General features: G+C 54.4%; 1 protein-coding gene across 2 annotated transcripts in view; it reads right to left on the bottom strand.

Moving 5' to 3' along the window:
• The window catches only part of COL22A1 (collagen type XXII alpha 1 chain), a 236355-nt gene that overhangs the window by 132226 nt on the left and 76221 nt on the right, over positions 1 to 27908 (bottom strand). For both annotated transcript variants that reach the window (XM_059165553.1, XM_059165552.1), the window contains exons 13-18: positions 14942 to 14995; positions 13875 to 13928; positions 12812 to 12865; positions 10920 to 10964; positions 2321 to 2374; positions 324 to 368 (exon numbers count right to left, since the gene is read on the bottom strand). In XM_059165553.1, coding sequence (XP_059021536.1) covers positions 324 to 368; positions 2321 to 2374; positions 10920 to 10964; positions 12812 to 12865; positions 13875 to 13928; positions 14942 to 14995 — 306 coding nt within the window. The remainder of the gene's footprint in view (positions 1 to 323; positions 369 to 2320; positions 2375 to 10919; positions 10965 to 12811; positions 12866 to 13874; positions 13929 to 14941; positions 14996 to 27908) is intronic.

Here is a 27908-nt window from a genome sequence, read left to right as displayed (position 1 = left end):
GACTGAGTCTGTCTGGTACTCACAGCCTCCCCTAGTCCAAGAGGCAATTTAAGTAGCAAAATATTTTAATATGTCTGGGGATTATGTAACAGGGATTTTTTTGTTTTGTTTTGTTTTGTTTTTAAATGGATTTTTATTCCTCAGAGTAGAAAAACAAAATTTAAATAAAATAACTAGAAATTTCTTGGGAGCCGAGTTTCTGCTCATCACCTCACTCTGTACTTCGTTCCCCGATCTCCAGCCTGAACCCCTCGCTTCCCCGGGGGCCCCAGGCACCCGCCTGCCCGGAGCCCAGAGCCCTTCTTGTCCCAGACCTGGCTTACCTTCTGTCCCTGGGGTCCTGCCACGCCAGGAGGGCCAGGTGTCCCCTGGAGGAAGGAAAGGGAGGACTGTCAGTGGCCGTGAGTAGAGAAGGAGAAGGTTGGGGTCATGCAGCCCCAAAACTGTAACCTGAATTTGCCCCAGAAGGCCAAACCACACTCCAGACAGTGTTTCTTGCTAGAACTCTCTCTCAGTGACTCCCAAATGCCACAGCCCACGGTCTGCTCTGGACTCAGCCCGTACTGTGGTACGGGGCACCCATTCTGAGGGACAAGGACTGCTTCCCGAAGGGTACAGGGGATGCGTCGGGAGAGAGTCCTGGCCAGAGGCAGGAAGCAGGCACCCACAACCCACCGGGTGTCACGTGGACCCTTCAGAGGATGCTGAGGACCAGGGAGGTTCTCAGGGCCAAGGGAGAAGGGACAGGGCTGCCTGGACTCTGGGCCAGGATCAGTTCGTGCTTCAGGAAAAACCAAGGAACCGGAGGGCTGGTGTAGGAGATGCTGGAAGAGGAGCCCGCCTCCTCCTCAAGGTTCCCACTGGGAAATCTTCCCCAGGGCTCCCCGTGGAAAGCCAGGCGGGGAAAGCTCCCATCCATCGGAGGGGAAGTCAGGAGGCACCCTGAGCCACCCCACGCTGAGGGCCCTCCTGTGAGTCTCTGCCTAAGAGGAGGAAGATAGCGTTCACCCCCTTGCAAAAGATTTTCTCAGGAATTCACCCTAAAGGCAAAGGTGTGCTCAGGGACGTAGGCACAGAGCTCTCTCCCTTCCTCTCTTCCTGTAAACAACCATGATCAGAACAGACCCAATGTCCCTGCAGGGGAGGGGAACCCTCCATGGGGCTCAATGCTCCTCTGCTTCTGCACGCCCTGCCCTGCTACATCCACAGCCTCAGCGTGTTCCTGCGGGCCGGCTCTGTGCCGTGCTGCTGGTCCCCTGTGTTCTGGGCCGTCACCGCATGGGGACGTGCAGGGTCAGGACTCAGACCCAGTGCAAGGCAGCACACAATAAATATGGATACATGCTCGCTTTCAGGCCACAGAACACGAAGAGGTCATCTGAGTCCCATCTCTGGTGAATACGTAAGAAGACAGCTATATGTCTGGGCCGTCAGGTTAAGGGAAGGCGCGAAGACATAAGGACGTATCAGTCCAGTGTGTTAAGCGCCAACGTTCTGGAGAGATGGGATTATCCATGCATGTAATTAGTATTAATATAATACATTGAGATTAATACACTGAAATGAATTTATATATCAAATATAATTAATTAATATACTTCACCTAAAAGCTCGTAATATGAATGTGTGAATTGGCTACTATATTAATTTATTAAGTCATAATGACACAAGTATTTTCCCAGCTGTCTTCATGCAGATGTAGAGTTTTAGGTTTTATTTCATTTTAGCCATTTAAATATTTAGATGTAGTTGGTTTTATGGACCACACATTCCCATGGTTCAACATGGGGATAAAAATCCCCCTCCAGCTCCATCAGCCAGAGGAAACGAATGAAGAAAGCAGGTTATCAGCTCCCTGGGGGTCCTCCCACAGAGAGCACACGTCCCTGTAAGTCCCGGAGCCTAGTTCCCACACCACTCTATGCTTGCCTGTGCTTTCTGCTCAACCCCAGAGCTCACAGAACATCCCTGCCGTGCCTTGGAGTCTCATCGATTTCCAAGGTTTCACATTATTTCCCTGTAGCTCACACCCTGACGTGCCGACCAGCTCCTTACTGATGAGCTTCTAGGTTGCTTGGAATCTTCTACTCTTACAGAAGAGCCTGCAGTGTGAACACATCCTTGGAACACGTGCACGTCATCCAAGGAATGGATGGAAGGGGTGTGTTCTCTGTGATTCCCATACCCTGGTGTAGGTGGGGGTCTAGTCCCCAGGCCTCCCGGAGCCTCCAGCTGAGCCAGAGATCAAGGCAATCAGGCCCCTGTGTCAGGCTCCTGTCCTCCAGGAAAGCCGAGCCCACCAGACCCAATGCCCCCTCACCTGCTCTCCTGTCTCCCCACGCTTCCCAGGGAACCCATCCAGGCCTCGCTCCCCCTGGAAAGAGAAAGGCAGTGAAGACATGAGGACAAAGGGGCATCTTTGCAGTCAGTGCCAGGATATGCAAAGGCCCATAGTGTCTGACTGTGCTAACCTTTACTATCGGGCATACTGGATACCAGAGAGCCAAACACACACACATATACACACACACACCACCCAGAATTTATGTACCGTGGATCAACACACATACCTCAAAGGTCAGAGAAACTAGATTCCTAAATCTACTTTGCCTCTCCCAAATCAGTGACCGAGGCCAGGCCATGTAGCCTCTCTGAACCACGCTGTCTCTTCACCTCATGGGGTCAAACATGGTAATGGACTCAGGGGGTTGTAATGCTGTTCATAAAACCATGAGCACATTTCCTCATCGTCCGTTCATCCATTGGATATGCGTGAATATCCGCTGCATTCCCAGGGCTTGAAGTTAGATGGTCATTGCCGGCGGACGGTAAGCGATCGACCACACATCGCACCAATGCCCGCCCACCCATCTGCCTGTGCTCAGAGCTGGGCTTGTCTCTCTTAGCTCTGTGATCCTGGACAAGTCACTTCACCTCTGAGCCTATTTGTGTGACCATCATCATGCGGATGAGGATAATCTGTTTCTGGAAAACACCTGGCGCTAAGGAATGCAATACCCTCTCTGCAACACCTGCTTACGATGGGCGGGGAGCAGGGGCCATCTTTCGCCCAGCCCAGTGCCAAAGTCCCTAGAGGTCAGTGTGGTCCTCTCCTGGCCAGTGGCCTTGTCTGGTGTCCCCAGCTGTCTTCTTCCCACTGGGCCCTAAGAACTTGGCTAGTGGAGAAAGGTGACTCCCGCAGGTGGGCCCATGCTACTATGAACGGCGTATTGTGTGCCACTCCATCAGCCCTGGCTTCCTTCTCTGAGGCCCCCAGCACAGCCTCTTCTCTCGTTTCCACGTCGGGTCCCACTGTTCCCTCTCCTGGGTTCGGGCTCACGCCAACGTCCTCTCTTTGGCTTTTTAATCCACATCAGAGGCCCATCCTTCTCCAGGAAGACTCAGCTGGTTTCCCTACGCTTGTTCACTCAATTTGCCTCTGATCTGTGTCGCCAACCTTCTGGCTCACATGAGGACGTGAGGTTTGTTCACTGTTCCCCTGGGGGTGCCCCGGTGCCCATCCCAGAGACCCAGTGTGGCCTGAGCTGACCTTCACTAAGTGACCAGATAACTGCCCATAAAAGTCAGTTTGACTCTGTTTCTCCCTAACTTTATCTTTTAGGTTGGTCTTACTTTGCCTTTTTTTTTTTTTTTTTTTTAAAGGTCGGTGTGTCTTTTAGGATGTTGTTTTTCCTTGAATGATTGAAGACTCTTGGTCTTCTGCTCATTGTCCTGTGCTGGTCTCGAGTGCCTGCTTGTGGCTGTTGGCCCACTTCACGAGAGACCACGGCCAGGGACCACGGGGCCAGGTAGACTCCTGATGGGTGGGAGCATCGTTTTTCTCTTGGTCTGGAGGCTTTCCTTCCTTCCGGGAGGTGCTGGCTCCTTGTTCTCTCTCTCACTCTGGGGGCGAACACCAATGCTTCCCACTGGCCAGTTCAAGCAGAGGTCAGCCCCCAGTTCATCTGCTCCAAGCAAGCCCCGTTAACCACAGACCTCCGACCCAGGCCCCTGCCGCCCACAGCTGGGGATCGGAACCTGGGCCTGCTTCTAGCCTCTCCCGGCTCCGCAGTGTGTCCTGCCCTTCCTGCATCTACGCACACTCGTGAATACATACCTTCTGCCTTTCAGAAGTCATTTCAAAAACTCTAGAACAATGATGGCCACATTTCTGTTTCTTAATAATTCTCCCAAACCGTCTTTTCATTACATGAGTTTTGGGTGAATAGAGAGGATATTTCTCTGCATTTTTTCTCTCTGCCAACCAATTCCACATCTGTTAGCAACATTCTCTTCCTCCGCACACACCATGAGCCTGGCAGGATGGAGGCTAACAGCAGACGGGGAGACGGAGGCCCAGAGGGAAAGCCACTCAACCCCAGTGGGACGTGCTTGCACAGGCACTAGAACCCGGTTGTCTGGACCCTGCTTCTTCTACTTCTATTACCCACAGGGCCTGTGGGTCTCTTTCATCGAGCTGGCAAGATCTAGGAACCCATGGAATCTGATGCCTTCCCTTTATAGGCATCAGGAAACCGACCTTAGGGATCTATCTAGACCAGGGTCACAGAGAACCTTTGCCATAGGGCAGCATTTTGAGTGAAGACAAGAACACTTGACATCCCTGAACTTTCCTTAGAGAGGTCAGCCCACTACACATCACTCCTGAAAGGGGCATTTCCCCAGGATTCAGCAAAACAGAGAGAGAGAGGGAGAGAGAGAATATCATGTTGACTATGTACAATTTCACAAGGTCTACCTCAGAGGAGAGGCTCTACCTGTTGCCCAAGACCCATTTCTTACACCCTTGCAACTGCTGATCAAGACCTGTGAGGCCTGGAAGAGGACTCCCAAGGGACAGCTGCAGGTGCAGCGCCATCATTAGCCACCTGGGTCCCTGGCCAGCAGGCGGAGCGCGGGGCCAGCTGGGACACAGCTGGAGTGCCGACAGATGTGTGCGCTCCCCGGCACACAGGGGTGGTGTGGGAGGCAGAGAATCCCCAGCACAGGGTGGGTGAAGGAGAAAGAAGCTGAGGAGAGCAGAGACAGGCAGACACACAGGAGACAGACGTCTACAGAGCAAGGTCTCTCGCTGAAGTGTCTACGGATGTCCACGTGGGGCATGAGGTGGGTCGAAGCATAAGGGAAGAAGGGGGTCCAAGGCAGAGCAGGAAGGAGTAGGTCCCCCCAAAAAGCCTGGCACTGAGCCTTGTTGTGCTGTTGTCTGTTGATCTCGCTCCCCCGCACTGACCACATGAGCACGACAGAGGACAGGGTGCGGACATCTGACCACCTGCGTGGCTCCCGGCAGACAGCGGCAGCTGGGGCCCTGTGGGGCGGCGGGGTGGGAGGCGGTGCAGAGGTACGGGCCGCCACAGCCAACAGCCAACCCCCCAACTCGGACTCAAAGACTGGCTCTCCCACTCCTACGCTGTGTGACCTTGCACCCGTCACTCAACATCTCTGTCCCTCAGTTTCCAGTCCACAAAGATGGCAGCTCCCTCTTACAGCTGCTGTGGGCATTGGATGAGCTAATATGTGCCAAATGCTTACAGCCAGGTGTGGCCCAGGGAAGGGATCAGGTTCTAAGCTGGTGAAGCAAAACAGAGGGTCTACGCGGGCCAGGAAGGGGTGTGATGTGAGCAGGGGGCGGCAGGGAGGGGAGGGACGAGCCAGAGTTCAGGGACCAGAGTCCTGATTCCATTTTCCGCCAACGCGGGCTGCTGCCTACAGAGTCTACCCCGCTCCGAGGCTCAGTTTCCTCCCTGGGTTGAAATAGGGAAAAGCGGAAACAGAAGAAAGATGCTGGAATTCCAAGAGCCCTAAAACCTCGCCGTCCTTAATTGACAGGCAGGTGTGCGTGCGCGGGAAGGGAAGGCGAACCCGCCCTTGTCCTGAGGCCCTGCAGGTCCGGGGGTAGAGGCCAGCTCTGTCTCGTTTGGCGGTCCTGCCCATTCTGTGAGATTAAGTGGGTCATCCTGGACCCCAGACTCAAGAGAGGACGGTTCACATTCATGGAATCACTCCCTCCTGGGAAGCTCTGGGCACCCCAGCCCTGCCTCTTCCTGCTGCAGTTCTGGGCGTCCGACACCAGGGGGAGCGCGCGCCCCATGAAAGCAGAGAGCCCTCAAGGCGGTGGCACAGAGGCTGCCGGGGTGCCTGGACCTCTCTGGGTGTGGGTGGTGGTGGTGTGCAGGTTAGTGTGGGAGGGCTGTGTGGCGTGGGTCTGGTGAGCCCTTGCCACGTAAGCCTTCACCATGTGAAAGAGGAAACTTGTCTCAGTGCCCCTGGCACCCCGTGAGGGGTTCACCAAACACCTGTCACAGTGAGACCTGGTGGGTAAATCTTCCTGTCCCAGGAGGCAGCGGGTTGGGGGGAATGTCTCCCTGATGGCTTTCCTACCGTGGAGACGGGGGCCAGTGTCCCCCAGGGCGGGTCATGGCTTCAGACACTCGGAAAGTCCCACTCTGCCTTGTTAGTATTTCAGGAGGTCCTCTCAGGGTCCAGGCTCTGTCTTGCCTTCACAATGGACTGGGACGTGTGGAGACCCCCTGTCTGAGTCAGGGGCTACCAGACAGGATGTGAGCTCCTGTGAGCACCCAGAGCTAGGAGACACAGAGCCAGGGTGCAAACCTGTTTCCTCTGAATCCAAATCGGTGTCCTTAGCAGCTTCCTGGGGTCGCTGCATCTGGGCTCCCCTGTCCTTTAGCCGGGACAGGAACCCCAGGGCCTGGGAGTATGAGCATCACATCTCCCTAAATATGTCCTGGGAGCCCAGCTTTCCAGAGAGCAGGGGACCCACTGCAACCCCCTTGTGGCTCCACGGTATGTGCATGGGCACCTGTCTTTCTGACTGTCCCTCTGCCCACTGTCCCGAGCTCATGGTCCTGCACAAACTACTCAGCTCTCCTGCCCCTCAATCGCCAGGATGCCTGCAGGCCTGCAGGGCCCCACACCTTCTGTGCCTGCACAGATGCCTTCTTTTTTTTTTTTTTTTTTTTTTTTTTTTTTTTATTTTTTTATTTTTTATTTTTTTTTTATTTTTTTTTTTATTTTTTTTTTTTTTTTTAAAGGTTTTTTTTTTTTTTTTTAAAGATTCTATTTATTTATCAGAGAGAGAGAGGGGGAGAGAGCAAGCACAGGCAGACAGAATGGCAAGCAGAGGCAGAGGGAGAAGCAGGCTCCCTGCTGAGCAAGGAGCCTGATGTGGGACTCGATCCCAGGGCGCTGGGATCATGACCTGAGCTGAAGGCAGCTGCTTAACCAACTGAGCCACCCAGGCGTCCCCACACAGATGCCTTCTGCAAGAGCTTCCCGTGAGGGCTGTCCCCAGTAGGCACACAGCACCCCACCATGCCGCCGTCAGGAGGCAGGCTCCGTGATGCAAGCGCACTGGCTCTCTGTGGCCTGGCTCCAAGCTGGGCAAGGCCAGGTGACCAATGGGCCTGTCTCAAAGGGAGATGGAAACTTCCTTCTTGCTGAGGGAAGAAATCCGAGAGGCCTGCGAGAAAATAAACTGTTTTAAGTACCCATCGGATGTAAGAACTGGAAAGGAGCCTAAGGGAGGATGCGTGTAGTCTGGGCGTCTTGACAGACGGGAAGGGAGGGTGCAGGGAAGAGACGAGCTCTGCGCAGGGCTGCCCGGAAAGTGAGCCTGGAAGTCGGAATCACACCCGGGGGGAGCTAGCAGTGCCCAGGCTCGCACTCCCCCACTGTCCCCGCCCAGGCTCACGGTCCCGCACTCTCCCTCTCTCTCTGTCTCTGACTCTCTCTTGCTCCTCGCCCTCCGCATGCAGCAAATGTCGCCCGGCACTTTCTACGCATTTTATAAATACTAACGCAGTGCAGGCTCCTGGCAGCCTTATGTAATAATACAGTTACTCTCAGCCTTGACGTTAAATAACTCTCCGAAGGTAACACCGTTTGCAGAGCCGAGGGCTGGAGTCAGGCACAGGCAGGCTGACTCCAGAGCCACCATGGAGGGCTTCTTCCACCGTGATGAGCCACCTGGGGCAGCCTGGAGAGACAGGCCAGCGAGGAAACGGGCTGAAAGCCCTCTCCTGGGCCTCACCTGGAGGCTGCAGGGGTGGGGCTGTGGCCATTCTGCAGAGAGTTCAAGGGAACTTCCCCTGCCCCAGATTTCCCGTAACCCTTCAGGCCTGGTATGCCACGGAGGGGACAGCCCACGCTGCGAATGACGTGTTTTCAGCACCTGCTGTCTGTACAACTGGCCACGTGGCATCAGGAAAAAGCCCCTGGGCTTGGTTTTCCCATCTGAAAATAAGGAGAGCTCCCCAGGCTTCTCTGTAGTCATTTCCAGATTGGATCATTTAGGATTTTGGTAGAAATGCACCATTTCTTGGCTGGACAAAAGTCTTAATACAGGACTCCCAACAGCTGGCTGGAAAAGCGAGCCGGTGCTGCCTGGGGAGAAAGCAGTTGCGTCCAAGCCGAGGTTTGGCAAGAACAAAGTCCTGGGTATGTACAGACTGACGTTCCCCCGAAATGCAGGTGGGGAAAGGAAGCATGTGTGCAAATCTTGGTTACGTGCTGGACACGCTGCTTCTGTTATCTTGCCCAAACTTCCCACGAGCTTTGGGGAAGACATGCGTATTTCCACTCTGCGGAGGAGCAAAGGCTCTCCATCAGTCCGCGGCTCTCCCAGCCCGTAAGTGGCAGAGCCGGTTCTCGTGAGACATGCAAAGAGCCCTCAGTTCTGTGCCGCAGCCTTCACTGAAACCCTGGGTCCCCGGGAGCGCAGCTGGAGCTGCTGCAGCCAGGAAGCTCGGAAAAGCATCTTTCGGACGGGGTTATGCTCCTGCTGTGGGCCCCAGCGCCTTCGTCTGTGGCATCTCCTGGCTGACATGACGTACATGAAGCATCCTGTTCCCCATCCCTTCCTGCGGCATCACCTGAGCCTGAGTGCTAAAATGCACCTTCCAAATCCGCCCCGCACGTTCTCCAAAGATGACCAAGTTCATCCATCTGCTTGTGAAGCCTTGTGTACCCTGAGATCAATTCTGGTTCCTGCATCACTCCGCACCGATGACCAGTGCCACACCAACGTGCCCGCAGAGCAAGACTGGCCGGGTGCTTGGTGGCAGGTGCCCCCCCCCCCCAGGGAGTGGGGACCCAGAGATAAACATGGCGTGAGTGCAGGACCTGCCCCAGGAGGAGCACGAGGGAGACGCTAGGGGGAGGCCTGTTTGGAACCCCAAGTCAGAGCACAGGTCTGTGTCTCTGTGCCCACAGGTGACAGCCAAGACAGAACTCCACCCGCCCGGGCTCTTGTCCAGAATCTATGCTGAGCTCACCATGCATTGGATGCCTGAGCTCCCTCTCCTCTTGTTGTTCTTCTGGAGCTAGTACCCCTACTTCCCATTAAGCCGTGTCACCCGGGGCCCGAATCCCGAGTTATTCCAAATACCACCTTCAGGTCCCCACAATGTAAAGAAAGAGACAGAAAGCCGCAGAAAGAAGATCTGGTAAACCAACGTGCGGGAACATGTTCTTCCTCAAAAGAACCAAGAGATGCAAACCCCAAGGACCACGGGGTAAGCGATTTTACGTTTTGAATTACAACAATCAAAATTCAATCTGCCAAAAGAATTCATGCTTTGGAGCCTGAGGTGGGAAACCACGCTAGCCCCTGCCTCCCTTGATTCTGAAGAATCTCTTGGAAAGCAACGTGGCAGAGCGCTCCCAGAGCCATGCACGGGTTCCCATTCTTGCCCTGGTACCCTCACTGCCAGGAAAGCCACCTAAGGAAATAAGCCTAAATTTGAAAACTAAATAAATAAATATAGCGGTCAGTTTAAAAATATTCACCCAAGCATTATTCTTAATCCTGAAAAACTGGGAACAACCCGAAGAGATCGATAACAGGGGGCAGAACCCATAAATCACGGTCTGTTCATGCACCGGAACGGTGTGCAGACGCTTAAAATGAGTCGTGAGCCATAAAGACTCTACCGCAGCACCAGGCAGACATACCACACATGGGGACATCAGGCAGGACGGGCTGCAAAGCCGAAACGATCATGGGTATCTGTGTAAAATGAAATCAGATCTAGAACAAGTCCTTCATAAAACAGGCCAACGTGTTCTCATAGTTCCATCGGGATGGCGGAAGTACAGGCTAGTGTTTACTATTTTCCAAATATATTGATATAAAATTAAAGTAATAATTTGAAGGCTTCTTGTGAGATGAAAAAAACATACACCGCTGAGGACAGGACGGGAGGAGACTCCAAACACCACCTCCTCCCCAGCTGCACCCTGAGCCGTCGACCACAGGAGCTCACATGGAGGGGTCTGGTCGGAGGGTCCCCTTGTGGTCGGCTGGCGTACATTACGAAGGGACGGTGACCCCTAGTCCTCCTCAAGCACGCCAGTCCCTGGGGCACTCTGTGCCTGAGAGTCTCAGTGTGGGTCTGTTCCCAGCGCCTGGTGAGCGAGGCCAAACCTGGGTCCCCACCCCAGCTGTCACCACGCACCCTCTGTTTGGTTTAAGAGGGTAACTGAGGAGCAGAGAAGTCATAGAACACGCCAGGGAAAAGGGGAGCCCATGGCAGCAATCGGGACTTTCGGAGTCTCAGCGGGGCTCTGTCAATACCCACCTTCCCATCCCCTGGCCTGGAAACCCCAAACTCTGTGAGGGGCTAAGATGCCCACAGGAGCTGAGCCCACACCTTCCCACCGCGCGCTTACATTTAGGTGGGAAGCACGCGCCCCATCTGCACCGGTCCTCGTGCACACGCGCCATATGCATCACGCGCCATACGCACACGCACCATCGCAACCGCACGGGCATCCTACGTGCACTCTCGGGCACCCCAGGCGAGCACAGCACAGTCCCGGTGCCCCCCCACCCCCCGCCACGGAAAGCTGCGGTGACGGGCTGAGGCCGATGTAAATACCTTTTCTCCTCGGGCTCCCTTTTCTCCCCGCTCTCCTTGGAGACCCTGAAAGGAGAGGGAAGAGCAGGGACGCGGCTCGGTCAGCTTCTCTGTTCCGGAAGTCCGAGGGTCCGCGGACAGCCTGCCCGGGAATGCGGCGGCGACCTGGCACTGGGACTCGCACAGCAGCCCGTGCTCCCCTCTCAGGCCTGGGGTGCGAGGTGAGCTCCCGGGGCTGGCCTCCCGGCCGGGATTCCCCGGGATTCCCCAGGGCGAGGCTTGACCACACCCTGGCCCCTCAGCTTGCCTGGCCAACGGTGGGAATGTGGCTTTGGAATCCGTGCCCCTGGCCACCCAGAACCTGCCATCCCTTCGTGATGGTGAAGTCCAGATCGTGATATCTGGGTGCCTCTAGCCCCATTCCTCCCCCTCCTCTGGGGAGGGGGCTCCTGACCTGTCCTGCCTCCACTCCACCTTCCTCAGAGCTCCCTCCGCGCTGTGAGCCGAGCTGTTCAAGTTCCCGCCGAGGTGTGGGCTTCTCTGACCACAGGATCTAAATGCAGCCACCACCCCCGACCCTGCCCACAGCCACTCTCCCCTTGACCACGCTTTACTGTCCCCCCAGCACTCAGCCCCGTGTGACACGTTCTCTGCCTCCCCCCAGGAGAACGGGAGCCCCGAGGGCGGTGCCTTAGTCCCTGCAGTATCGCGTCCCCACAATCTGGAATGTGCCGCTTGAAGTTTATGGCTGTTGGCTGGGTGAGCAAATGGTCAGTGAATGACGGCACCCGTCATTGGTTATGGCACAAGGATCTTGCAGACGTGGTGCCTGCTGGGTCCTGCCCCAGCCTGGTGTGCAGGAGCGGAGCCGCACACGAACGCACCTGCCCTTTGCCACGTGCGGGGTACGGAGCGAAATTCCGGGGCCACCAGCACCCGTGCGCGACCCCTCAAAGGCTCCCGGGCAGGCTCGAGGGCCAGGTCAACAGCTCGAGGCACCAGGCTGCTGGAGGGGCCTGAATGTGTCCTGCGTTGCTACAGGAGCTCCCCCTCTCTCCTCTCCTGTCCTGGAGAAAGGACTCTTGGACATTCTGGGCAGAGTATGCTGAAGAGGACGGAGCCTGCCCAAGCCCACTTACTGATTCCAGAAATAACACCTACATCCTTGTCCCCACAGAACAGGCACAGGGCCAGAACCACAGGCCACTATCCCAGAGGGAAGAGGCTCTGGGGACCACCCCGCCCCTGGCGGGAGCTGGACATCCTTGCTGTTTTAATTCCATCCAAGTATTTTGGCCAGACACACACAGATGGCAGGTGTTAAATGCCCCCCAAGGTTATGCAGCCTGCCTTGCTTGAAAATGACCTTTTATACTCCTCCTTTCGTTTGGAGATAATCTCAAAGCTCTTAATGAGAACCAAAAATAGGGTTGGACTTCCAAGAAGCCACTTCGCTCCTTGCACATGTCTGTTCGTCACTTACTTCAAGGGGCATGTGGTGACTGAACCTTCCTCCTGGGTCTGGCACTGTTCTAGGGGCTGGGAATTAACAGACACCACGGCCTTCTGGACTGGTGGCCTGGACAGGCTGGTGAAAGTGGCTTCCTTAGGGCAAGTCTCAGAAACACCTGGGCTGCCGGATAAAAATGCAGATTCCCGGACTTCAGCCAAAGCTGCTGCATCACTGTCTGGGAACGGGGTCCTGGGAATGTGCATTTAAACTTGATCTCCAGGAGGTTCCCAAGTGCCATAACATTTCAGCATTCCTGGTCGAGGAAGAGACACCAACCCTTCACTGCCATTGCCAGGCAGTGGGTTCTCCGTGTACAGACACAGGAGGGGAGATATGTCAGGGGTCTGGGTCCCAATCCCTGCAGAAGGGAACAGGACCCCTTCCCAAGGCCTTTACTTACAGGAGCTCCAACGTGTCCAGGAGGCCCAGGGAGTCCAGGTGGTCCTTGGAATCCCTGCGGAACAGTGTTCACAAGAGAGGTGTGGGCAAGAGAAGGAGAGGCAGGGGCGGAGGCAATACCCAGAGATCCCTGCTTCTGCCTGCCCCACGCTGTCCCTCCTCCACTTAGAGGTCATGCCACCCCCTGCCTCGGAGAGTAGGAGTCACCATGATTCTCACCCCCACCCCAGTCTGCTCAACTTCAAGGAGCAGTCAGAGTGTGTTGCCTCTGAGCTGTGAGGAGGCCAGTGCAACAGTTTCCATTTCCAGCTGCCCTGTGCCCCGTGGTCTTCCCACGATCCTGCCAGGACGGGGGCCGAGTTTCTGGGCAAGCTGCGTGATTCCTGCCTCTCCTCATTCACACTCTGCCCGACGGCCAGCAGGGCCTGGGCAAGTCCTGACAAGACCCCAAGAGGTCTGCAGAGCCCTGACACTCCCCTGCTGCCCGCGCCTTCAACTGCTACAGATTTGAAGCAGCTGACTGGGAGATGTTTCTTAAAATCTATTAACATTAGAAGGTGCATTTCCTTAGTCAAAAGTATCCCAATCTTGGTGCTCTGTTCTATTGAAACAAACAGCAGTATGCAAGAGTTAGTGCTTGTGCACGCACACACACACACACATGCGCGCGCGCGCATGCACACACCCTGCATGCATTTACTGCTGTACTGATTTTAGAGAAAAGTGAAATTAGAGACAACATTTAGGGCCATAATAGGGAAAAGGTTACATAGGTTACGATGCACCCATGTCATGGAAAGAAAGACATCGATTAGGAGAATAGTTTGGAAAGATGGAGCTCATCTGTCATTAAAGGAAAAAGATAAACAGCAGAGTTTGGTGTGATTCCCTTTCCGTAAGAATTCAGGAAAAGTCACCTATGTCATGACATATACACGGAAGCATGCATGTGGTTATATGGGACGGGTGAGGAGTGAAGTCATGCATGTCGCCTCTACACCTAAAGCAGTTGGTTTTGCACCAAGACTTATCCCCTGGGGATATCGGGGGAAAGTGCCACTTACCCGCATGCCCACCTCGCCAGGCAGCCCCGGCTCTCCCGGCTCTCCTGGCTCCCCCTGCAAACACAACACAGGGCTGGTCAGAGCCCAGGGCAACACAGGCCCAGGTACAGCGGGGCAGCCCAAAGCCTCGGGGGCATCTGTGTCGGGAGCTCAAAACCCATCCCAGACACAAGGTAACCACCAGGGAAAGGAGACCCAGGCTGCCCTTGAGAGATGTCCCATGAGCCTAGGGGCTGGTCTTCAATGCAAGGAGCACAGCTCAGCCCCTCGCACCTGCTGCTCGAGGCCAACAGAACCAGACTCAGACATAGCAGTGGAGAAAGCAGAGTGACTGGAGAGACAAGGCAGGAATTCTCATGGAGGAGCCTGGCCATCCGGAGGGGTCGAGAGCGGTCTGCGGAGTATGGAGCCCCCCTTTCTCTCCTGCTCTCCACCCCAGGCCTCCTGTCCAGGAGCGTTAAAGGCCACAGACATAGGAGGGGCTCATGTTCAAGGCTCCCGCTCTGAAACCTGCTCACACATGCTGGACATCACCAAGGGAACACCTAGAACCGACTTTCCTTTGGGTTCTGGTGAGGAGGACCCCTTTGCCCTGGAGTAGACTGGCCTGCCCAAGTTGACCACTTTTGGTCTGGGTTTCTGGAGCGCGTTCCAACTCAGAGTCAGGGAGTGGGGAGGGGGAGTCAGGGAACAGATAAGAGGGAGGCTGGGGGCCCCATGCAGGAGATGAGGTGCTGCTTGGGTCGCCACAGCTATGAACTAGGGACCTGGGCGAGTCCCCCGCTTTGGGCTGGGACTTCATTCCAGGCCTGAGCGCTGGGACAGCAAGACCTCCCAAGCAGAACTCCTTGTCACCTGAGGGAGAAACTCGCGTCCAAGCACACCAGGCAGAGCCTGTGGCCACCACTGCAGCTGGTGTCGGTAAAATGATTACACTGACTTCTGGGGACCTCAAAGTGTCCCAGCATACACGAAGCCCAGCTCACGCCCCAGCAGAGGCCGCCCCCTCAAGGACATGGGCTCTGACCAGAGGCTGCCTGTGGAGAGGGCGGAGGGAGCAGACGTACCCGCATGCCTTTGCTGCCGTCTCTCCCAGGGGGACCAGGCAGGCCCAGGGAACCCTAGGACAGAGAGAGACCACCAGTCAGCACAGTGAGAAGAGCACAAGAAATGCAGATTTTCAGGCTTCACTAGAGACCTACGACATTGGTCAGGGTCTACGTTTTAACAAGACCTGCAGGGGTCCATATGCACCTGTCAGCCCCATGCCCCCTCCCCCGACTCACACTGTGGTCCTTCCTTGCTTGGGGATCAGTGTCACACCCCCAAAGCACCAACTTCTCAACCTGGGCCTGATGGACCCTGGGCCGGATGCCCCTTTGTTGGAGGGGGTGTCCTGGGCACTCCAGGCACATCCACCCCTACAGGCCAGTAACACTCCCTAGTGGTGACAATCAAACACATCTTCAGATACAGCCACATGTCTGCCGAGGCAAACTCGCCCCTGGCTGAGCACCACTGGGCTAGAGCAGGGGTCTAGAAGGATTTCTTAAGCTGGTGCACCCTCCATTCCAGTGGCTCACACTCAGAAGCCTGTGATGGGCACACTCATGGGGCAATTCTGGGGAGGAAGGGGACTGGGCCAGGCTGCTCCCACCATCACCCTGGCGAGTGCACGAGGGCCATCTAAACACAGGGACTCTGGGGTCTCTCCAAGCTCCTGTCCGGCTCCAACACCATACGATTCAAATCAAAGGATTCCACCAAGACCTTCAGCCCAGCCTCCCCACGCCGACAATTTTCTGTGGGACACTGAGCAAGTCAATGTCTCTTTCCGGGCTCTCTCGTCTGGGAAATGAGGTTATTGGACATTCAAACACTTGTGCGGACTGATGAATCGGTAAGTGATATTAAGCAAACACTGCGAGCTGAATCAGGTCTTTGGCTTCTACCACCTTAGGCAGTCCTCACATAACCCCTAAGATGGGTCTCGTCATTTTCTCGAAGGCATGTCGTGCCTTGGACATTTCCAGGTGTCACCTATAAACAAGGACTTGTGCGTGTCCATATGCACAGACCATGTGAGCGGCTGCCGTGGCTCCTGCACACGCAGGCTTTTCTGCACCTCGTCACAGGCAAAACCGAGTCCTGGTTACACCTGTGCCGAGGAGACCAGGCTGCCCCTGGAGGGGCTTTGAAGTGCTGGAAAGGAGGGTTATTTACAGACTAAGAGGAGGAAAGAGGAGACCTTCCCCAGCGGGCAAGCCCGGTACTCAGAGGCAGTGTGGGGAGGGATGAGACCTCCTCGTCGGGCTTCAGGGACCTGTGGCTGTCCTCGGTTGGAGACATGGGGCAGCCAGCAGGGTGATGATGATCCACAAGAGGAAGGGTTGTTCAACGCCAAGGGCCCGGGGTTTCCTCTGCACCAGTGGGAGTCAGGTGCCTGCTGGGGGTCGAACCACCAGCAGCATCCTCGAGGGAAGGGCTGCCCCAACAGGCGATGTCCCAGCCACCATCTACACAAACACACAGCAGGGGTGAATCCCTGCCCTGCCCCCCCCCCCTCAGTGCTGTTCTGTAATTCAAGGACCCAGAGATGAAGCGAGCACGCAGGACAGGCAGAAGTGACTTCTGAGTTCCTGAGAACTGCCCAAACACCCATCGGCCTTGTCTCTTTAGCACTAAGAGTGGCAGAACGAGCAGCAATATTGCACTGATGTTAATAACCGCACAGATCAGATCAAGTGACCCTGACAAGGCCGCTCCGAGCAGCACGTTCCTTCCGGCAGCGCCTCTGACTCCCAGGACGCTTCAACAAGAGACAAGATTAACTTCATGGTTTATCAGGTGTAAGTGCACAGATTCCATCCTGCATCCAACCTTTCAGGGTCTCTGCTTGGAAGACCCACGCGGGGCCCCAGAATCTGCCTCTTAGCAGTGTTTGAACGCCCGGTTCCCTGGGTGACCCAGTCCTGCGGGCTGGGTCCTTATCCTCACTCTGCCTGCAGCACTCGGGCACAGAGGGCTGGACGCCCGAGCCCGTGCAGCTGCTGCCACGGCCGGGAGTGGGAAGGTTGAAGCAACAAAGAGCTTGCACACCCAGCCCAACCCAGCCCAGCCCAGCCCAGCCACCCCTCCCCTTCTCCTCCCCTCATAGCCTCTCGTCCTGGGAAAGCAGCAGAGCTCTTTCAACGGCCTTCCCAGAGGCAGCGCCCTGCATCAGGCCAGGGTTCTGCTGGTCAGGAATAGGGCAGGGCTCAGCTCCCCAGGTGCCCTGTCTGTCTCCAAGACCCATGTTTAATCCCCTGCCCCATCCTGCGCCGATCTGAGCCAATGGTGTGAGCATCTGCAGGTGGCAGGGACCCCAGCCTTCTTAGCTCTTGCTTCTGTGCAACTCTAGGGCTAAATTCAAGACTTCTCAAAAAGAGGGATACGCAAGAAGAGTCTGAGGACATGCCCTTGATGGAGCTTCCCTCCACAACCAGACCTATTGAGGGACCTGGAGCAGAGCTCCCACTATGTGGTAGTTACCCAGTTAAGATGGTGGGTCCTTGAAAGGCCAGTCTGTCTTCTGGCTGCTGCTGCTGAAGGCAGGGGAAGGGGTATCTTGATGGGCTCCTGCCTCAGGAATAAATGGGGGAGGGCAGCAGGACATTGGCGCTCCCAGGACCATCTAATAAATGGGGCCAGGGAGGAGACCAAGACAATGCCAAAGGGAACTCCAGAGAGTTCCGGAACCTTCCCTTTGCCCAATTGTCAGGTTCCAGCCTTGTGGGCACTTCCTAATAGATGCCCGACACATGTCTAGATGGATCTGTCTCATTCACAGGATAGGAGTTCCAAGAGGTGGGGCCTCAGGGCTCCAGCACCCACCTCCCTGTCACCACTGCCTGCTCGGCACAGGACCCACAAGGGCTTCAAACCCTTCCTGAGCCATGTGGGCCCCGAAGGGAGACAGCAGGGAGGTACTCATCCTTTAAAGTTAGCCTTGCAGGTATGAACCCCTCAGGGACAGGTGTTGTAGTAGAACAGTGCCTTCAAAGGCTAGCCAACTGTGGCTTCAAACCCCCCATCACTTAATACTAATGGCTGTGGCCTCGTTAGTGAAATGCTCTAATACCCCATCTCCCTCTGTAAATAGGGACCACAAATCCAGCAGGGTCTGGGCTTCCCGAGGACACAGGCAGCTTGGCAAACCGGTCTGAGGACTGGAGTCATGGGACCAGCAGTTGCTTCTGCTTGGTGATGGGTGTGCTACCTACCCTTGCTCTGTAGCCTAAGAAACTGACCAGAGGCCTCTTCCGAGGCACGTATTTCCTCTAAGAGGAGAGCATCAAGTTCAATCTTACTTTACACGGTTAAGCTAACCAAGCCAGCACTACAAAATAGATCCTGAAAATTTCCACTTGCAAATCCTCATGAGATCCAGGCGTTGTTTAGACGGGTTCCTGTTCTTATGAAAATTGTCAACCTGACCCAAATGTTTCATGTTTTTGTGTCCCCTCAGCGTGGCCTCCCGGAATACCACCACATCCTATGATGCACCTTCCAAAATCCCCTCGGTGGTGGGGGAGGGGCTCCCCATCCACTGTCTGCTGCAGCTTTGCAAAGGGGGAGTTACAGCCCAGAACTGCACACTCTGTCCCCTCAGGAAACCCACCCGCCCTCTCTGAGCCTCAGTTGATAGAGACCCATCCTGATTTCAGATGGGAAGAAGGGTGTGGACACAATTAAGAAGCCAGTTGTTGGTCTAGTGCAGGGAAGGAGGAGCACATTGTGCAGCCTGTGGGGCGGGTCAGAGAAAGGAGGGGTGTGGTGTTGCTCCTGGGGCTGGTGAAGTCGGGCACAGCGAGCAAAGAGAAATAGAGAAGGATCCTCGTAAAGTACAACAAAAGGAGGGAAGTGGAGGGAAGAAGGAAGAAGAAAGACAAGGGAAGGCCAGGGAGGTAGACGGGGTGGGGGGTCGGGACTGTCAGGGAGCCTCTGCCAGTGTTAGCCATGCAGAACAAGCGACCTTCCTCCCGGGTCTCAGCTCCTTCACCTGTGGAAAAGGCAACATGAGAAGAATGGTACCTCTGGCTCCGGGGGGTCAGTAAGATGCCTGGAGACCATGCCTGGGGAAATGCTGCGTATACACGGAAACTCAAACAAGCATCGGGAACAGTTATTTTGGGTAAACTCTCCAAAACTCCACTCTTCGCTTGTAAAAAGGCAGTCACTCAGATCAAGAGGATGACAATAGATAATGTGTATGAAACCCGTTATAGAAGATGACCAGGGCTCGGGGAAGAGGGGCCTCCCCCAGCTCCAACTCAGGGTGTTGATGCCACGTCAAGGCAAACCTCTCTGCCTGCTCCTCCCCATCCCGCTCCTCATACACACTGACTCTGCGGTCTCCCTGGGAGCCCCCAGGAGGGTAACATGAGGCAGCAGCTCTACGCCCATGCCCACTTTAAGAACCCGAGCTCTGGGAATTATGGGGTGACCTCACTGGGCAAAATACAGATTTAAGGGAAAGCAAATATTTCTCCTGTTCTTTTGGTTAATCAGCTATCAGGATTTTTTCTAAATGTTGACAAAGAGATGGCTTCTTCCCTAGAGGCAAATGTTAGTATCCCTCTCAGTTCACCTGGAAGAGACAGAGGAGGTCCTGCATGTGGGGTCAGAGGGCTCCTCTGGGCAGCGGTCCCCAAAATGTGGCTTCTGGACCAGCAGCATCAGCATCAGCATCTCCTGGGTCTTGTTAGGAAGGCAGACTCTCTGCCCCTCTCCCAGCCCCACAGAACCAGATGCTCTGGGGGTGGGGCCCAGCAAGCTGGCCTAATAAGCCCTCCCCATGATTCAGATGCTGTCATGTCTGGGAACCATGGCTCAGCACTGATAAATGCTGGCCGTGGGGTCAGAAAACATGAGCACAGCTTCTGGCTGGGCCACATGGAGAGAGCATCTCACTTGGCTCTTGGTCACATAGTTAATATGCTTGTAAAATGAGGGCAGCAGTATTTACCTCCAAACTACATAGCAGGTGCACAAATCCTGGCAGACCATGGTCTTTATAAACACCAGGTACTGTTAATGTTCTCAGATGCTCTACAAATTATTCTACGTGAACCAAGGAAAGGAAAGGACAGCCCATACTGTAATCAGTCCACCTGGAGCACATTTTCCAATAACTCTCCAGGCTTCATGAGGCTTGCAGAGCTACAGAGGCACCCCCTCTGTGGGAGGTGGGAGCCCTGACATCTTGCAGCTGTCGGCAGACCCTGGGAATAAGACTTCACCGATGCCCAGGACGCAGAAGACGTCATCTGGTGTTTAAAAAAATGCAACACTCTGTTGGCATAATAATAATTATACTTAACATTTACGAGCACTTTTTACAAATAGAAGTCATTTATTTTCATTAGCTCATTTTATCCTTACAGCAACCCTCTTAGACGAATAGCAGTACAATCGCCAATTTATAGGTGAATAAAATAAGGGCTAAAGGGTCGAGGAACTGCAATGATACACAGCTGGCATGTGGCCAAGCGCAGTCTGAAGCCACCAATCTGTGTCCAGGGTCCACACCCTCAGCCTCCCCTCCCCGCCCGTCCCACTGTCCAGCGGCCAGCGTCTGCCCTTCCCACAACTACTCTCCTCCTCCTGGACAAAGCCCTTGGTCCTGTGACTGATCCACTAGGCTTGGCAAGTGCCCGAGTGTCAGACAGAGGTGGGGAAAGGTACAGACTTTCCTATCCCAGCTCTTCCTGGGGTTGTGAGATCCTGTGAACCCAGAACTTCCCCAAGTGCCCTTCAGCACCACGGACAGGGTCTACAGCGCCATGATTCTCTCAGCCCTTAGCCCCCAACCCCACAAGGCTACTTGAGGGCACAAAAGCAGCTAAACTTATTTTCCACGAAACCCTTTAATTATTATAAAAATAGAAGGCCTTCAACCACAGTTATCCAACTCGATAACCATGAATAATGCACATTAACGCACAGGCTAAGAATAGGAGATGGGGCTGCTGATTACGCCCGGCGTGAGCAAAGGGAAAGGGACCAGAGCTAGAGGCAATGGTGTAAATATATCTTAGAGAAGTTTCACACGTACAAACACATATAATTTATATTTTATGGCTCAGAAGCTCTACAATGCAGTCATGACATAAAATAAGTTGATTCCCACCAGGGACATGGTTTTGGAGGATCAAGGCTTCCCAGCACTGATTTCAGGAAAGGGCAGAGAGCCGGCATTGGCCATGCAGTGGATTGGAGTGGGTCACTCTTGCTGCGGGCCTGCCCCAGACTCCCTAATGGTCTCCAGGAGGCTGATGCCAAAGTACACAGCCTGGTACATGGCAACAGCTCAGTAAGTAAGATCAGTAAGATCTGCTATGATTCCTTCTACTCTGTGACTTTCCTTGAGACCACGTTCCCACATCGTTCCATATAAAATTGTCACAGGTTGGCCACTGAATTCTGCATGGCCCTGACTGCTAATGTCTCCATCTCATTCTCTCAGAAAGGATCAGAGACATAAATGTGTACCCACTGCCCCTTGCCGTGCTGTGCTGTACTTTTCTCTTATACGAGAAACCCCTGATATGTAGAAGCATCTTGTGGCTTCTGGAGACCTTTCTTGGGCCCCGGTCTGGGAAAGAGGCACCAAGAAGAAAATCCCTATTTGGCAGGGCCCTCTCTCCTTTCCCCACCAATTCTGCAATCCATTCTATAGACATGCCATGAAATCTCATCTCACAGTTTCAAATAAAGCCTGCTCTGGAAAGACACCCAAGAAAGAACTAGCTCAGGGGGGAAGGAGACAGCCTTTTGCCTTGGAGACAGCCACAATGTGTCTGCCATGTTGACATCAGAGTGGCCATTGTGAGAGCTGGTCTGACTGTCCCCTGCAGTGGGGTCCCAGGCACTATTGTGACCGCCTCACAGAGAGGGTCCTTGGTGAACTCAGACTAGGCTTGAATGGGAATGTCACTTTAAGCTCTTATCAGCCCTGCCCTGCCAGCTGTGCAGCGGTCAGAGCGACTTTTTCCTGGGGGCTCTTCTTCATCTTCTGGGTATCCCACTTTTGCCTACAGGTGCAAACAGGTTGCATTAATCAAACATCAGGGCTCATGTCCCTCATTTTGCTGTCCCTCCCCAGCCCCCAGGAACCTTGCCTTCCCCTAAATGGGTAGCTGTTAGGATTTCTAACCAGCCAGAGCTATTATAAACTATGTTCTCCTCTTCCCATACAACTTCTTACAGGGAAAAACTTCAACGTGTGTGTTTTCCAGGTCTCGGTGGCTTATCCAAGAAATGCAGGGAATGCCACCTTCCACCTACCCTCACTGGAAGGAATGAATGAGAAGGTGCTCCTGGGACTGTCTGGCTCTGTGCACAAGAGCTCAAAGGTTCCTGGGTCAGAAGCATCCCTGGTATTCCAAGAGGCAGAGGGCAACCGTAGATGGATAAGGAGGAGACCAGTCTCGGGGGAGAAATACCGAGAGAAGGCCCGGGAAACACGAATCCAGAACTGGAAGGAGACAGGCAGAGGAAGGGTCTCTTGGGGGCCTCCTCACAGCAGCAGGTGTGATGTGTACTCCAAACATGTGGATTCCATGTGCCACGTAACACGTGGTGCTGAGCAGTGGTCAACAGGGGATTTGTCACAAGAGCAGCACTTGACAATCACAAACCCATGCACGCCTGCACGTTTCCAACAGGATGGTGAGTGTAAGCCGGAAGAGGACATTTCCTTGGAACTGAGGGATTCCAGGCCCCTGCCCCACAGCTGTTAGGGACTTTGTGGCAGGTGGGCTCCCAATGTCCCTCATGCCAGCTGCCTTTCCTGAGAGGCTGGATGCTTCAGGGTCCACGGCGATGTGGAGGAGCCTGCTTTGTCCTTGAGGGTATGTGTGCAGAACCTGCTGCTCTTCTCAGACCTGGGGACTAGGCTGCCTCTGCTAACCATTGGGAACCTGGCTTCCCAACAGCTGATGATCTTGGACTCTCCCCTCAGCTTTCCACGTGGCATCTTCAATTTTGTGATGACCCACCCCATGAAAACTCTCCTACAAGAGGACTTGAGGACACTCCGGCTTGCTGCTCAAGGCTCTGGTACCCTCTTCAGGGCATTCAGCTGAAGTTTCTAGAAGGCAGCATCTGGACTACTTGTTGGACTCAGATTCCTCCTTTGCCACTTTGGTTCTGTCAGGTTTATGATCCAGGCAGGGATTGAAGAAAGCCTTAAAAGACAAGGAACTGATGCTGTGTGGAACTAAAGCTCCGTCTGCTACCACACCAGCCAGCCCAATAAAATTCAGCTCAGTTCCTGACACTCACTCGCGTATTTTTTCTGGTGCACCACACCGTGAAATCTGAGCACAAAATCCATATGAACTTTTATTTATTGCCATATGGATTTTGGTGGAAATGCTTAAGGAGGGACTTTCTGGTGGTAGTTGTTTTTGAGTTTCTTTGCTTCGACCAAATGCTGAGAGCTGAGTTGCTGACCCAAGCATGGCTTTACAGGATACTCTGCCCCAATTTCTTCTCCTGTGGGTCTCAGCTGCCCTTGCTAGCTATAGGGCATAATCTGGGCTGATGAGGGGCTGGGGAGTTCTCTCCCTGAGCTGTCCCGTACTGTGCTCCATTCCGGGGAAATGGCGCCCTGCCCCACCTCACCATCCTGGTCTAGACCAGACCTGCCTGAGGCCCAGTCCCACACTCGTTGTAATATTAACACCAGCTGCTGCTCATAAAGAGGACAACGGTGGCAGGCAATGCGCCGTATCGTGTATCTGAGCAGCTGGAGAGGCTGCGGGCGTGATCATTCAGCAATATCACTTACAAGGATCCATTTAAATAGGCCTGCCCTCTGAACATCACCTCACCTGGCTCCAACTGGCTCACTGCACCGCAGCAAGATGGCGGCAGGGGTGTCAAGGTTCCCTTTTCACAGCTGTGGGCCCAGAGGAAAGAACATCTGTCTCTGGGCTTTGAAGCAAAAGTACTGAATTTGTTTGGTTTGAGTTAACTTGGATAACATGCTTGAACTGGTCACCGTGCTCACAGAACCGTGCCCGGATGCCTGGCACTTGATTCTTGCTAATGTTTGCCCAACTCATTATTTAGCAGGTGGCCACAAAGTTCTCTCCTAGACACCCTCACTGAACCTCACAACTGCCTGAGGGGAGCTCATGGTTTGTTCTAGCATCTTCCATGCACAGTCGAGGAAACTGAGGCACCAATAACTGTGGAGAACCCTCCTTACCTACCAGGTTATGCCACAGGAGTGGGGCCGCGCCAGGAGTCCAAAGCCCGACCCTCAGCTACTGCCATGTTCTGCCTTCTGGACCCACCGGCCATCCTGTCACCCTGTGCTCGGCAGGCTCCTGTGCTGGGAGACCGAGCACTTTCCTCCAAAATCACACCGCTTTGGGACTTCCCGCATAAACATCTGTGGAGATCTTATGCTTAAAATGATTTTCATTATATTAAGATTAAGACTTAGTCTTCGGTCAAATGTTCACAGATGTTGTAAAACTGGGAAGAGTAATTAACAAGACCTATGAAACACCCCAAATCCCGCTACCCTAGAATGTGGTTTGCCCTGTGCACGCGCCCTTTGATGCATGAGCACACAGGGCTTCCTATATGCTGTATCTCATTTGCATTCCATTGCACGCCTAGCTCCCTGTCGCAAGGTGTTCCAAATTTCCACTCGTGCCCATCTGGTTGCTGTAATGCGATGTTCCATTAGGTTGTTCCCATTTTTCCTTGCTGTTGCAGTTGTCAAGTGTTCTTATAAAAAACAGAATCAGCTCGTGGTAATTTTGTTTCTGCTTCTATTTCTCCCTTCATATAAATTATGCTCAGGATACTTTCCTAGACACTTTTTGTTGTTTCATTTCTCAACACCTCCTGCAGTAGAACAGTGAGCTCCTAGGGCACCCTCAGCGGGCTCTGCGGATGGGACCCTCCTCCACTCCTCCATCTTCTGAGGCCCAGGCGGGGTCCTAGTGTGCCTAGCAGCATGGGGATGGAGACCACACCCTGGCTGGTTTAGGGACCAGTAAGAAGGACCACACTCTGGACGGCATGACTGCATTCGAGCACACCTCCTCCCCAGAACTTGTGAATGAGCCTCTGGATGGGGGCCCAGGCTGGGTTTTAAAGCTCTGCGAACCCACCACCCGCTCTCACGTACTGAGTACTTGAATGCTATCTATTACAGAAACATATGTCCCTCTTGCATGGATTTTAGCAATATCCTCTAGCAGCAAAAGGATAAGAAATGCAAGGGACAGATTTTTACACACGCTAATCAAGTGCCAGGGACGAAGCCAGGTGCTTTGCGATCAACCTCTTGTAATCTACGTTCAGCCCTCGGCATCCATGTTCCCATATGACAAGCTGAGACCCTCAGAGAGACACCAGCCACCGCAGAGCTGCGACCCGAACCGTGTCTGCCCAGCTCCTCACATCAGCTTCCGTATTGGAGCACAAAACCGAGGCGTCCCAGATGCTAAATCTGGGAGGAGAGGACAACCCCGGCCGAGGGAAAGCTGCGCAGAGGTGCAGGCTCGCAGACACCAGAGGGCGCTGTGGGCCCAGGAACGGGACCAAACCCCCAGGCTCCAGGCTTCCTTCCTGGAGGCATTGGTCCCCAGAGCAGAAGGACCTTCGGGATGCACCAAGAGGAAGCTCACCGGAAACTCACATTTTGGACTTCTTTCTGTTGTTTCTAAATCTTTTTCTGCCTGTGGGGTTCATGATCCACCTAATGCTACGGCCTTCATCTCCATAGCATCCGCACCGGAGCAGTGCGCACCCAAAGGAACCCCTATGCCTGCATCTCAGTATGCTGGTCAGTCTTCTCTGCAGGGGAGAACCAAGGGCAGAGGCACAGAGGTCGGGACCCCTCCCTGCTCCCTCTGACTCCACCAGAAATGGTCCCTACCCGCCCTGGACCATGGGTACACACCCTCATCGCCACCACCAAGCCAGCTGCAAAGGAAATGAGAAGTATGGGTGTAACAGAAACAGAGCGTCACCAGCGAGCGTGCTCCCTGTGCCGGGCCCTGCGTGAAACCCCTCACGCACCTTCTCTCCTTTAACCCCCCTCCGACCTTACGGGGTAGAACCATCAACTGTCCCCTTCCCCCTTTTACAGAAAAGGAAACTGAGGCTCAGAGTCGCCCAAGGACAGACAAGAGGTTAACACGAGGTGGAGCCAGATTCCGAAGCTGGGTCTGCCCCACGGCCATCGGTGACCTCTCCTGGGTCGAGCTGGCCCTCAGCCTTGGATGGCAGACGGCCGACACCCACTCATCCATCCGCTCATCTGGCAACCTCATACGTAATGCCAGCTGCCTCCCGGAGGCTTGGGAGGTCCAACCTCCCTTCCTCTGCTTCTATGGCCCCAGTGCCTGGGCTATGAGCAGCATCCCCTAAAAAGCTGCCCTCCCTTGCCTTAGTCTGATTTCATATTTATTTAAACACCGGGGGAGATGGGCCCAAGGACCCCACAGTGAAGAGAGAGAGGAGGTTAGCTTCCAAGACAAGGGGCAGAAGCAGCCCAGAAACCTGGCAGCAGCACACAATGGTCTTGGGCATCTGCTGGGGGAGCCGAGGAGAGTCAGGAGGCCAAGAGTTCTAGTCAATCTTCAGCTGTGTGACCTTAGGCCAGTCACTGACCTTCTCTGAGGGCCAGTTTCCTCAGCTGCTGGGGAAGGGAGGCTTCAATCAGCCCTGCAGCCTCCCTTCCTTGAGTAATAACCAGAGTTTGTGCTTCCCATCATCCAACTAGCTTGTGACCTTGGGCTAGTCACTTGACCTTCAAGCTTTGTCCTCCCTATCTGTGAAATGGGCATAAGTCATTGCCCCGTAAAGTGCTGGCTTCATCATGAGACATAAAGTACAGGGCATGTCAGCCCTCATGGAGGGCAGCACACATCATCACAGTGGTTCATTACACACCAGAAACACAAGACACACAACGACAATCAGAGAAATACAATTCCTAGGCCCACCAGGCTCTAGTCCATCTGATCCCCTCACAATGTAATTGCTCTGGAGAGAATATTCAAGTGGAGAAGCCAGTTTTTTGGGCCCTATACAAGTACATTAGTCACCCGTGGCCTTCTCTGCCCTGTGGACTTTATCAGTCCCCCTCCAGCCTCACCTCCTCCCCAAGGGTTGGAGGGAACAAGAGACTCCAAGTAATGAAGAGAGCTCCAAGGGCTCCGGCTGGGCTGGGCTGATCACCAAGTCGCAGAGCCGCCGCCTGCAAGGGCCTTTATGCATCATCTCGTCCCACCCCCTCGTTTTTACAGATGAGGAAGCAGAGGCCCAGAGAGGGAGGTGACTCACCCCGCATCACACAGCTAATAGGCGGCAGAATCTAGACTCCGACTTTGCTAAAAATGTTCAGATGCAAGAGAATGTCAACCAAGGACAGAGCCAGAAGTGCGAGAGTCTGCCCCGCTGTCCCTCTGTCCTGCTGGCCCCGAGGATGTGATGGGGCCTCCCCGGCTGCCACTGTGACCCAGCAGGTCCCGACTGTGGGCCTGCCGGCAGGGATGTGGGCCCTAGGGAGAGGCTGGCAGCCACCAGGGAAATACGGCTGCCCATTCTGAGCTACACCAGAACCGACAAGGCTGAGATGCACCTGCTGTTCCTGCCTCTTCCTGCCGGACACCCACGCAGGAGGACAGCTCAGCCATCAGAGGACATGCTGGTCCAGGAGACACACAGCAGTCCAGCCAGCAAGCATCACCCAGACCCAGCACTCTGACTTCAAGGACAGCCCCAATCCTGACAGAAACATCTGGGGGTCCTGCTAAAACCTGTGCTCCAGGCCCATGGGGACCCAGCAAGCCAGCAACACTAGATAAAGGTAGTTGCTAAACTTGAGCATCTAGCCTCTAGGTGTCATGCTTTTAAGCCACATGGGAACCGTGGATGGTGGCCACCAGCAGCCCCATCTGAGGAGTCAGCAGACGCAGCTTGGAAAACTGATGACAATGTCACACTGTGCTGTGTGAG

The sequence above is a fragment of the Mustela lutreola genome, chromosome 3 (assembly GCF_030435805.1).
Source record: "Mustela lutreola isolate mMusLut2 chromosome 3, mMusLut2.pri, whole genome shotgun sequence".
In the NCBI taxonomy this organism is placed as follows: domain Eukaryota; kingdom Metazoa; phylum Chordata; class Mammalia; order Carnivora; family Mustelidae; genus Mustela; species Mustela lutreola.
This window is presented reverse-complemented; position numbering and strand designations above follow the sequence as displayed.